Source organism: Epinephelus moara, chromosome 9, assembly GCF_006386435.1.
Source record: "Epinephelus moara isolate mb chromosome 9, YSFRI_EMoa_1.0, whole genome shotgun sequence".
NCBI classification, from domain to species: Eukaryota; Metazoa; Chordata; class Actinopteri; order Perciformes; family Serranidae; genus Epinephelus; species Epinephelus moara.
Window position 1 is genome coordinate 33,360,435 of NC_065514.1, and position 13,370 is coordinate 33,373,804.

Below are 13,370 nucleotides of genomic sequence, written 5' to 3' on the forward strand. Positions count from 1 at the left end.
GCTGTTCTCTGTGAGTCCACACAGCAGGTGGAAAAGGCTGAGTGTAATTTCATGTTTCTACACCTCTTCACTCAAACACTTTGTTTGTGGTTCTGTTTTTGTTTTGTTTTGTTTTAACCACAAACTGAAAACCATCTGCCATCAATGCAGCTTCTCCATAGCGTTGATAATTTCGGTTTATGATGTCCGTTGCTGAGCCATTCCTGCATTGATCAGTGTAATAAAAAGATTTTTGAGTTATTAAATTGAATTATCTATTGATTTACATAAAGCGTTTGACACAATCGGTCATTCCCTACTTCTTCAGAAATGTGAACACTATGATGTAAGAGTAACCTGGGTGTTCCACAAGGTTTGGTATTGGTACCTAAGTTATTTATGCTTTATTTAAATGATATTTGTACGGTACCTAATGTGTTGAAATTGGTGACATTTCCTGATGATACAAGTTTATTTTGTTCAGGTGAGGACATGAAAGAGTTATTTAAAACAGTAGACAGGGAATTGATCATGTTTTTTTTTTTTTTTAAATGGTCAGTTTTGGGAGTCCAACAAGGGAATGGACTCCATGCAGAGTTGAAATTGTGTTGCTCATGCATTTTGAAGCAACTGCCTGTTACACATTATTTGCTCACTACATGAAGTGAACTAAGCAGAACAAAAAAACTATATTAAATGTAGATCAGTCATGTCCAGCCGATACCAGATTCTCTTAATTAGATCTTTATCTACTGAGCATCCCTAAATGAGACTGTAACTAATCTCACACATGATGCATATGACCTCATGTTGTATGTGTAGATACATCACAGCTGACAAGTAATGTTGGTGTTTGTGTGTGGGTGTGTGTGTAGGAAGCAGAGGTCTTGGTGTCAGCTGTGCTCCCTGCTGATAAATGTGCTGCAGCTCCAGAGATAGCTGTCTATCTGAAAGAGTCTGTGGGGAACGCCACCAGGATAGACTATGGAACAGGTAATATTGCTGTGTGTCTGTGTGTTTCATTTCAGTCCTTTATTACCATTCCATACAAAGCACTCAGGTCAGTCAGCATTGTTGCAGAAGTTAGGGACAGTATAATATGGCAATAGAAGAGAAGTCGGAGGTCCTGAGGACCTGTGTTGCATGGCTACCTCTCCTCCTCCTGTTTCCTGTCAATTCTACACTGTGTTCGATCAAATAAAGGTTAAAATGTCCCAAATTATACTTAAAAATGACATAGAAGGCTTTTAGCAGTCTATAGCTTGCTCTGTCTGTTGAGCCATAAAAATGTCCCCTCTCTTGTGTGGCCGCACACAGAGCAATGCCTCCAGAAAGTGTCCCTGTTGTTGTGGATCACCTACAGAACACACTGCAGACAGTTTTGTTTGGGACTGTTTCTTTGGTAGTCAAATGCAAATTAAAATGAATGGCACACAGATGGTAGTAAATAGGCACAATAACACCAATAAATGGAAATGGAAAAATACAAGGTAATGTCAAAATACTGTACAAATCTAAAACAGAAACTGGTAAAACTTGCTATGTACGCATGTATTTACGTATGTATGTATGTATGTATGTATGAATGAAAGATATAAAATACTAAAATATAAAAACCACTAAGAGCAACCAAAAGCTACTGAAAAAGTATGTCTTGAAGGGGAATATTTGATTGAAAGTGATAGTTATTTCAAAGCTTTAGAATGTAGATATACAAAACAGAAAATAATATGTTTGGCCACAGGGAGGCGCAATGATACACTGTAACTCTGTTATTGTGTACAAAGTAAGCTGGATTCAGTGCTCTACAAAGGCAGCAGGCATGTAGTTCTACAGAAGTGAATCTATAAAAGAACACAAGATGAGGAAAAGACTTGTGCCTTAAACACAACATGAGGAAATACATTATTTTAAATTGTCATCTGGACAAAAGGTCAAACATGTTGTTAACAATATAAAAATTATAGGTAATAATGAAATGTTAAGCAGACGGGATTCAAAGTAGCAGAAGTATCAGTATCAGTAGTATTATAAAAACTAAAAGTCAACCAAACATTATTTATAGTGGTAGTAAGCTGTAAAGTAATAGCTGAAAGTACAAGAAGACTTTTGATTTGTCATGTTTTCTTCCTCACATTACTGTGAAATGCAGAAAGGTGCACTTGTGTGCCTTTTCCACAGTCTCTTTTGGCCGCGCAGAGTCAAGCCATGCCGCACTGATTTGCCTTTCCATTATCAGTTAAGAGACCCTGTACCACGCTGAGCTGCGCCAGAGATGGACCCACTCCAGAGTAGGTCCAAAAGCAGGGCCGCCCACCCTCAAGCAGGTTGTGGTGACATCTAGCCAACCGCAGCCGACCCCGCTTCTCCCCCTCCAACAAGTTGTGTGTCTTGCACAGTGATGGGAATAACAGCGTTATAAAAAACTCAACATTTCCGTATTTTGCTGCTTCACAATAAAAGTTTTTAGATAACAAAATAACAGGGGACTTTTATTGTGAATAATCTACAGTAAAGGAAATGTGTTTATCACTGAATTAGCGGAAATTTGTTAGTGGCTTTTCTTCAATAAAGGCAAGTCTAATAATACCAAAGGGAGAAAGTAAAGTTAGAAACAGCCACAGTGAGATGTTGATGAAGAACTGCAGACAACAGGCTCTTACTGCACCTCTGCAAAAAAACGAAAAAAAAACCACAGCAAAAATAACAGTGGACTTAAGCCGTGGATCTGCCCTCTTATCAGTTAAAGACACACCTTCAAGCAGGTAGCCCTGTTGTAATGGAAATGCAAATCCCTGCTGTGTTGGGCTGATGGCCTAAACCAAACCAAGCCAAGCTAAGCCAGCACATGACTGTCGAAAAGGGGTATTGGTGTTGAATTTCTGGTGGAGCAAAACTAGATTGCACACTGATCCTGTTCAGGCGTGAAGATCTTTAATGTGTGTATATTCATCTTCTCAGGTCATGAAGCTGCTTTTGCTGCGTTCCTCTGCTGCCTCTGCAAGGTCGGAGCTCTTAGGGTTGATGATCAGCTGGCTATTGTTTTTAAGGTTTTTAACAGGTGAGCTGTTGCTGCTGTGGTATGCTTCGTGTTAAGCTGTACTGTATAATATGTGTGTGTGTGTGTGTGGGGGGGGTGATCTGCCACTTTGGTCCAGACTGAAATATCTCAACTGCTGGATGGACCGCCATTAAATTTTGTGCAGACTTTCATGGTCACCAGAAGATGAATCCCTATGATTTCAGTGACTTTTTGTGTAATGCCATCATCAGGTCAAAATTTCAATTTGTCCAGTACTTTGTTTTATCTATCTAACAGCTAGATTTCAGTGTTGGCTAGAATAAACAAGAACAGTACTCATGTAAAAGTACTGTTACTTTATAATTGTATTGACTCAAGTAAAAGTACTCATAAAATAACTACTTAAGTGAGAGTAAAAAGTATCTAATAGCTGTGAATAGCTGTCTCAGTAAAAGTTGCGAGAAGTGTGTTGCACAGTGTTACTGAGTAGAAGTACAAATATTTTATCACAGATGTACTGTAGTAAGAGTAAAAAGTATTCTACAAAGCAACTCTTTCTAGAAATACAGTTTATTGAAAAAACTACTCAAGTAAATGTAACAGGTTAGGTTACTGTGCATTATATAGTGTCCGCAAAAATTACAGCAGTGGAACAAAAAATGTGTCTGTGACACATTTGAAGCAAATGCTGTGTGGCAACTCCTGTCGGTGATGACGCAAAATAAGTGAGCAAGACTGCCTTATGATAATTATTTGCATAAATGTAAGACAGACTCTGATTTGTCAAGTGTTTAACACCTGTTTTAACTTGTCAGGTTATTTGATATGGAAGCACATTGCATTCACTCAATTAAAAAAAAAAATGGACTCCTTATCTCATAATGACGAGATAAGACCTGGTAATTATGAGATCCTGATCTAGGGGTGAAGTTAGTTTAATAGCCTATTTGATATCCACTGTTTATCACGGCCATTATCTACAATAGCTCTGTATTAAAGCCTAGATTTTTTTCCAGTTTTTGGATATTTCTATGTTAAACTAAAAAAACAAAAGTTACTTAATATTGAAATGGGTCTTAGTACACTTTTAGGACAGTCCCTAAATGTGCCTATAGTCACAGTTTTTTTTTTTTTGTTTTTTTTTTTGTAATTCAAATTTTTGTTTATCTATTCAGTCATATCTAAACAAACGGACAGTATTGTTATTGGAACGCAACATATCCACAGGCACCTGGTAACTACACATTCTTAGACCCAAATTAGTAATTTGCAGTGTAGCAGACATATTACAAACAAAAATGTCTGTTCATGACCTCTTAAAGCTGTCAACTTCATTGTTGACCCTAGCTAACGTGTTCATATGAAACAAATTGTAACAATGATTCCTTCCATTTCTCAAAATCTGGAGGTGATGTATTTTTCCAGAATCTGGGGATCACTCGAGCAGCTGTGACCTCTACATTTATCACAGCAAAGTCATATTTTGATTGATTTGGCAATTCTGTTTGGTCCCCCATAAGGCATAGCTTTGCTAATTTAGGTACCGTCATACCCAACCACTTCCCTATGTGATCCACAACTTTTTCCCAAAATGGGTTAACCAGTTTACATTCTCAGATTGTGTGAAGAAATGTTCCTGTTTCTGTCTGACATTCCCAAAATAGATTGTTTGCCAGTAGACCCATCCTGTGGAGCTTAGAAGGAGTAAAGTAAAACCTACAAACTGATTTATACTGAGGACATTCAGTTTGTTGCGCTCTAACCTGCATCATCATTTATGATTATTTCAAGTTGGCTAAAATTGTGAAATAATTGCCTGAATTAGCTTAACAACATATCCAAAAACTGGGAGAAATCGAGGCTTTGATACGCAGCTACTGAAGATAATTATAAAAATGGTGAATATCTAATATCAATTAGAAGATCTTACCTCGTAATTATTAGGTTAGAATGTCATAATTATGAAATTCTATCTTGTAATTATTAGATAAGGTGTCAGTTTTTTTATTCAGTGAATGCAATGCACTTCCGTAATTTGATCTATAAACACTATCAATTGAATTTCTAGATTATATACATTATATGTATCGTTATCGCAAAATACAAATGTAGAATTTCTCCACATCTCCTATTTCTGGAGAGTAGCTAGCACAATATTAGCTCATCGGCTAATTGATCACTCTCTGTTCTGACCATCCTACAACATCCTGCTGTGTGTGTGTGTGCGCTGTTTATTCTTGCAGGTATTTGGCAGTGATGCGGAAGCTGCAGAGGACCTATAGAATGGAGCCAGCTGGGAGCCAAGGTGTGTGGGGCCTGGATGACTTTCAGTTTCTGCCCTTCATCTGGGGAAGCTCCCAGTTTGTAGGTAAGAGTGTCACTTCAGCAGTTCAGTAAAAGGAAAAACAAGCCTGTCTGTGTCTGAGGAATATGTAGATGAGATAATTGAGGTTGGGATATGTAGTGATTTGTTACATTTTTATCAGTTTGGATTTGAGTGGGTATGTTTACTAAAGAGATGCTCTGTGCTTGGTCTCATGGTGGCGCTTCACATTGCCACTTTTAATAATCCTCACAGTCTCAGAACATACAATGAGACATACTGGTTTTGAAATGCCTGTGGGAAGAATGAACATGTAGGAGTGTAAGTGTGCATTCTGGATCCAAAGCTCTGTCCGCTTTTCTCTCTTTAGAAGATGCCATGCGAAATGATTTTTCTCTGACTCACTCATTTGTCCGACTGTTACCTCTCATTTCGTATCTCACTCACTCGAGTCGCAGTGATGCAAAGATTTGATTGATTTAGAAACATCACGTGAACTAATTCAATGCATACAATCGTTCTGTTAGTTTTTCTGGTTGCTAAACCTGCGGTTACAAAAGAAACACTCCATTGACATTTAATAACTCCTAATAACTTTTCAGTTATGCGTACAGATCTGGATAGGACGGTGATAGGGTGTGGACCCAGGGGACGGAGAGAGATGGCAGGTTAACAAGGGGGACACATTTTGGTCATTTTGCTAACAAGGGGGATGGCATCCCACGTTGTATCGCCTACTGAATATAACATGTTTTTGGAAACTACATAAGATTATTTAAAATGTATGGAAATGTGAAAGGAGGTGCATTTGTATACTGTATATGCATGGTAATATGTAGTCGGCACTGTATTACCACACAGAAGTAACTAGGACAAATTGATTGTTGATATATCGATTTTATATCTTGATTTGCAAGAGCCGCTGTTTGATTTGAACCAGTTAAGTGTCTTTAGTTACTGTAGTTTAATGTTAAATCTGTTAGTTGGCAAAACAAGACAGAAATCTTGGCTGTTGCCTGGTTAATATGAGCTCTGCATGCCAGCGTCTGCATACTCACACCTGAGCGAAGAAGTGAAGTGTCTTTTTCTACATAAATGATCTGGTAGGGCTGTTACTGAACAAATTTTAATTTGTTGCTATAAAGCTGCCCTGTGTGCTCCAGTTCTGGAAAGCCCCTTTCCCACTGTGCAAAAAAACCACCCACACCTGCTAACATCTGCCTTTTATATATAATGAAATGCTTACAATCTGCATTCATACTCTGGTTAAATGACTCTGCTGTAGTCAAGGGTATTTATCAGCTCCATCTCTGATTGGCAGTGATGGAAACGCAACATCCTGGTGTGTGGCTAATTTTAGCTCCTTTACTGGCGAGATGCAGTGACGCACCACCACAACATATCGTCCATCTACACCCAAGCAACAGTTTGAAAGAGAGACTGAATAAGAAAGACATACATTAAAAGAAGTAACCACTGTAACACGGGTCTTGATTTTGACTGTTTACTATCCTGCTTTCTGGCCTGTTTGTGACATTGAACTTGACACACCAGTAAAAAAATAAACAGAAAAGCATGCTCACCTGGTCTGCTGGTGGTGAAAAAAGGAGTCTAAAGCCTATTTTTAGCAGGTGTTTACAAAACCTAAATGTGCTAATTTGGGTGGAAAAGGGGTTTGTATCCTGAAAAACTTCCTTTTTTTTGTTATCAACTATTCAAAATTGTTTTTAACATGGGTTTTAACATGGTTTAAATTGCAATCACAATAACTGGTCGGAAGAAAATGTAGTCACATATTTACCTCAAATTGAGTCCTTCCCTGGTTTTTAATCTGGATTGCAGGAAAGCTAAGGTCACTTTCACACCTGTAGTCCAATTCATTTGGTCCAGGCCAAGGTTAGAATCAAACAAAAAAAAAATTGCATTCACCATTATATTATGGTTCCATTATTTCACTCACTTTTTATTAGGAAACAGAGCAAGACCCAAACTCAATGAACCTCTGGTTACTCACTTTATGATTGATAATGGAAAATTATCGCTCTCATATGTTACCATGGTTACCAAATGATCGTGCATAAATATTGGCTATACATTACTTCCAGTTCACACATCAGGAGATTGCCTCCTTATTTTTGTCATGATCAATAGATAGATTTAATATTGGTTTGGCTTCTGAATTTACGCTAAAATTACATCTACCATCATCAAGTTTGACTGACAGCTTTCACACCAGCCTAAATGACTGAGTTTATTTGAACTCCACCAAACTGGTTCGGTGTGAAACATCTTTAGAAGTCCCCGTCTGAGGATCTCAGACTATGTGGAATTAAGTGAAGCTCTGCAGTCTAGGTAGACATAATTAGGCCATGAAATGCTGTAAAACAATAATGATTGACATTAGAATTTGAAATAGAATCTAAAACAAGCAGGATGATAGTTTAGAGAAGCTAAAACAAGGCTAACATGATTCCTCAAATCTCATACAATCTGACTTTTTGACTTGTCATAGTCAAAATGTGTCCCAGTAAGCTGTGTCATTTACACCCCTGCTCTTTCTACTGTCACATGTCAAAAAGATAAGTTAATGACAACACAAAACCACTCCACTGTGCTAATTAAAAGTCATTGCTGTAGTTCTGGTTCTCCTGTCTAATGGTAAAAGGTGCAGATTTGGGTCCACTTGACAGAACATCTCAACAGTGCTGAGAGGTGACTTTTCAAGGGGAAGCAGTCATCAGTTAATGGGAAGGTAAATGGTGACACCTGGTGGTGAAGTTGTGCACTCACAGCTCACTCTCTCTTCAGATCACCCAACACTGGAGCCTCGGCACTTTCTTGATGAGAGGGTGGTGAGTGAGCATCACCAAGACTACATGTTTCTGGAGTGCATCAAGTTCATCAATGAGGTGGGTAAATTAAACACAATCATCACATTTGATCTTTCTCTCAGCTGCTTGCCATCTGCCTGCTGCTGTTTGATAGTGATACAGAATTTCATAATAAAGGCATAACCTTAAGATGATGATATGGATCAGTATTTTCACTTTGCATCGATGATATTGGATCATTGATCAGTCAATCACTCTATCGATTCAGATTGATGGATCGTTATACCCCTAGAACATATTGAATCACTTAGCAGCAAAGGGACAAATATTTTTCTCAGGAGTTGGTGGAGAGTGGAAAGGAGAGTGAGTATTGGACTTCCTTTAGGTGGACACAAACACAACTCCAAATAAATGCCTGTGTTGCTCTGTGTCTATTGGATGTGTAACTGATCGCTAACAAGTGAGCCATAACAATCTTGTAATGGGATGATACAGTCATGTTTACAGCTTGTTGCACTGCCCCCAAGAGGCCAAAAAATAACTATCGCAGATTTAAGAAAATTTCAGACACCTTCTTTTTATCCACATTTGTTTTCCCAGATTTATTTTATGTCTTTAACCTTTAAAGTTTCAGTTTGCCCACATTACCAAACAAATGTCTCCTTGCTTAGCCTGTAGCAACGTATAGCCATGCAGACACTTTTGGTTGTATTTAAGCAGATTTTCACAATTCTGTCTCCAATTCTGTCTCCAATTCTGTCCCCTACAATGGGCGTGAGTGGAATTTGGCTTGAAGTTCTCACAACATTGGAAATGGCTTTGAAAATTAAACATTGACAGCTCTTTCCAGAAACAGCATACCTGGTGATCTGGGTAATGCACACAGCAGTGGGACAATATTTTGTGTTGTAGAAAGTAGTTCCAGTAAAAACTGTTCACAATGAGGTGGATAAGAAAATGTGTTTTCTGTAATTTGGGTGAACTGACCTTAAAGTTGACATGGAATGAAAAATGCCTTTTTAACCCCTTTATGTCACATCCATGGTGATATTGTGCACCCATGTAACAATATATGCCTAAAAAACCAATGCTTTGTATTCCTATATCAAAAGGCAATCATGTTTTCTTCCTGTAAAACAAAATTTGATGTGTGCTTACGAAAGCCAGTACCAATTTTAGCCAATAATATGACATCCACCCATCAATCTGCAACTTATAGCAATAACTTTGCAGAAACCTAGAGGTTAGTTTTGTTGGCAGCCTTGACATCAGCTCCCAAATTTTCCCAAACTTTCCCTGTTGTTTTTACCACAAGTTTTATTATTTTCTTTCCCTGAGCCAGAGGATGATTGGAAACAATCTGTCAGTTCTGTCTGGACATGGACAGGTATCTAGATACTGCCCCCTGATGGACATTACTCTCACTGTGTGGTTGAAGAATATCTGTAGATGAATTATATATTCAAATTTTTATCTTGCTGTATCCTATCACTTTGTACTTTTTAGATTACTTACCCCTGGGATTTGTTTTATCAGATTACATATTGATATATATTTTCAATATGTATATACAGTACTACATGTACTTTAAGAAGACAATGTACTGATTTAATACTGATTTAGCCATTGGAGATGAATTAGTCCACGTCAGCTTTGTCCAGGAAAAGGAAGACAGGAAAGAGGCAGATGGATTGTGTTGGACGGGGGCCAGAGCAGGAACCATGCGCTTTGTTTTTGGTTTCGGAGGAAAAGGAGGGGAGGGAAGTAGAGGAGGGCGTTGTTGGAGCAGCTACATCCTTTTCCTCCTTCCCACTCAGAAGCACCACCTCCTTCCCTCTTTTTCCTCCTGCTCCTCCTCCTCCTGCTGTTTGACCTCTCCCTCCTCCTCACGGTCATGAAAGGATGCTACTGTTATGTGAAGAAGGAAGAAGGGCCTCCGTGGCTCTTCTCATCCGTCACTCAGTTTTCATTTTTTTTTATCACCCGCGACTTTTGGTGTGACAATGCTTTAGACCTAAAAGACAATTTACAAAAAAATGAACCAGCAGATATTTTCAAATAATTGTTTCAGTCATTATGCTGCCAAATATACCCAGCGCCATTTGAAGATTGAGTACTTATCATATGATTACAGTTTTAAGTGATGGGAGTACTCCCAGCATGCACTTGGGCAATAGACTCATGTATATCAGTCTTATATTATGGGTGTGTCTGCTCTGTTACTGGTGCTATTGTTTTCTCCATTGTGCTCAACAATCTTTCCAGTCTCACAATTAATATTAGACTGTGAGTGATGAACTGTTAACTGATTTGAAGCTCTGTAAACTTACTCCAATTTAAAAATTGTTTCAATCTAAGTCTATACAGTGTGTAAGTACAAGTACATTAGATACCTTTCAGTGCTGAAATGGCAAATTTCCATCATAACGTCAGATTGGGTTCTACTATAGAGTTTCCATGGACACAGGGCATCCCACTTTAGCCACGCTGCGGCCAGCAACTGAAGTCGTCAAATATTGCCGCTTTGTCAGTGGACATACACCTACAATATCAACACACAAAGGCAACTTCCGCGGCGTTGTGAAACGCACTGGCCAGCAGCAGTTTGTAATGCTGCCGGCAACTACGCAGCATTAAGGGCAAGAAAGTCCCTCTAGGGTAGGCGGGAGGGGAGGTGGACGGGTTTTTAGCAACAACATAGTGTGCTAGTATGAGTAACATGGCACAGTAGTGACATATGTCACATGACAGATGTCACATGATGTTACATTATGTTAGTAAGAACTGTCCTTATTTTAAGCCAAGCCATGATTTTTTTTCTAAACATGCTTTTGTTGCCTAACTTTGGGAAAAATATGTGAAATGAGGTGTTTTAGGTATGTTGTAAGTTTATTTTGAAAATGACTCTGCATCTAAGGAGCAGAAATGGTACCTTTTACTGTGAAAACTGAGGCTTATTATGAAAAGACACAATGCATGTAACAAGCATAAATTGTCATGCTGTCCAAGAACATCCAAACCTGATGCAGGAGGGCACGAAGCACAACATATTTTGCTGTTTACCACTCACAAAGCGGAGGTGTTTGACGAGTCAGGATGAGATAAGTAAACATCTTCACCATTGCTAAAGGTTGCATGGCAAACTTGTTAGCTCAATAGCTTCGCCCCTTAAGGGCACGCACAATCCACAGAATTTATTCAATGCTGTATTTGCCTTATACATCTTGTAGAGCCTTAACAGCTGTACACCGCCCCTAAAACCACAGGTTTATTTCTATAGACAAGGGCTTTACAGTCCCATTTAAGTCTGGTCAACAACTGTTTTATTCACAAACCTGCCATTTTAGCTGCAAGCAAAAGCCCAGCTGAAAAACAGTCCATGAGATTGAAAGTAGGGATGCACCACTTGTGATGTTCTGGACCGATACTAATACCAATGTTTAATATGACAGTTTGGCCAATAGGCGATAACTGACAGCCGATACTGATGTTTTTGTTGTTCTTGTTGTTGTTAATTTTGTTTTTGTTGTTATTTATTACACCTTTTGTGCCAGGAAGACAAAGAAATCTACACTATAAAAAATAACTGTTTTAAAGCCCATAATTACACTACCTTTAAATGAGCACAAATTAAATCATTCACATTCATGAAACAACCTTTAATATAACCTTAAAAAAATAACTGCTTCAAAAGTCTTTTTACTGTTTATAAAATATCATAATTCCATTTCTGTCTATTTTATATTGCTGTGAAGACCTCAACAAATTTCTCCTTTATACAGCTGTGTTTATTCAAGTTTCTCGCCAAAAACTACACTTTACAAAATGACATTTGAACACACCAAGAGGACATTATAATTTACTTTACGACAAACACTCATTTTAACTGACTAGAGCTTGAACACATCGTAATGTACCTCAGTGCAACCTCCGTCAGCAGTTAGTTCCGGCCACTGGCTGCCTACAGCTAATGTTAACTAGCTCTCCGCCTGCAGATGTCAACATAGATTTGTTGTTCACATTGAAGGATTTTCAGGGAGACAATAGGGTGTGTCTTCTAACGTGTTGGTAGGGAATTTATTGCATCCTTTCGTCCTGACAATGTCCTAGGAAGATCTCTGTTCGTCCCAAACGTTTCTTAGTGTCCCCAGGATGACAGGATGGAGTTAGTCTTGAGCCCTGCTCTTTAGCCTGAGGAAAAATGATGAACAGAAAAACATCAGCCAGCCACTGCCAGCACAACCGATACCGATGTGTGGCTGATAAATCAGTGCATCCCTAATTAAAAGTGGTCTAAACAAACTATAATTCATACCGTATATTTATGGTATGTGCAAGAGGAATACCAGTTTGTGATTGTTTTGTAGGTGGGGACACCTTAAATGTGGTCCCAGTGACCATTATCCATAACATTCTAAGTCAGAGTGCAACTGTGGTTGACCATAGCAGAGGTACGCAGGCTTAATAGTATGTCCTTGGAAGTCGTAATTTCCAAATTCCTTGTCAGAGATTTTACCTTAAACTCCTCTGAAGTCACATTTCCAACATATATAGTCAAAGAAAGCCAACCAACCCCAACCTCAAAATCCAAGATGGCTACTAAACACATGCATGAAATATCTCAAGCCAATAGATTATCAGATGGTAATGGGAAATTTCTATTATAATATATTATTCCAATAATACAGTTATAGCTGATAAGTAGAGCTGATAATTCAAAGCCAAATTGATGAAAGATGAAAACATCACAATGAAGGGGTTTAATCCCTTTCTGTCACTGCTATTACACTGGTTAGATGCAGTGCTGAAGGACCGTCCCCGGAGCTGCTGCTTCTCAGGCGAATGGTCAGTTAAATGTCTGCCCGGATAGCTCGAGCTAACACAGCGGCAGCAGCTAATATCCGACACAGTGCTGTTAACAAAAACCCACACTGACACGGCACTGCACTTACTTCAGTTACTTGTGTTTAATATGTCTGATTTGACAGAGTATGTCAAAGCATTTAATTTGAAATTTTAGGTAAAACGCTCTATAAAAGCAATAAATATATGAAAATTCAGAAAAGTTTTTTGTTTTTGTTGTGTTAACAATAATGATGTTGGTTAGATGTGGTCAGCTACCTTTGCTCATCACATTTTAGCCTTTCTTAGCCTCAGGTGTGCATAAACTACAGGTTATGAACTTCTTTTTTAAACACAAAAATATGAAATAATT

The 13,370-nt window shown here is 38.4% G+C and overlaps 1 protein-coding gene across 1 annotated transcript in view; it reads left to right on the forward strand.

Annotated features, from left to right (window-relative positions):
* Positions 1-13,370, forward strand: part of ptpa (protein phosphatase 2 phosphatase activator) — a 35,729-nt gene that overhangs the window by 8,059 nt on the left and 14,300 nt on the right. Inside the window, exons 5-8 of the mRNA XM_050053347.1 lie at positions 855-972; positions 2,941-3,040; positions 5,245-5,369; positions 8,133-8,233. Of these exons, the coding sequence (XP_049909304.1) occupies positions 855-972; positions 2,941-3,040; positions 5,245-5,369; positions 8,133-8,233 (444 nt within the window). The remainder of the gene's footprint in view (positions 1-854; positions 973-2,940; positions 3,041-5,244; positions 5,370-8,132; positions 8,234-13,370) is intronic.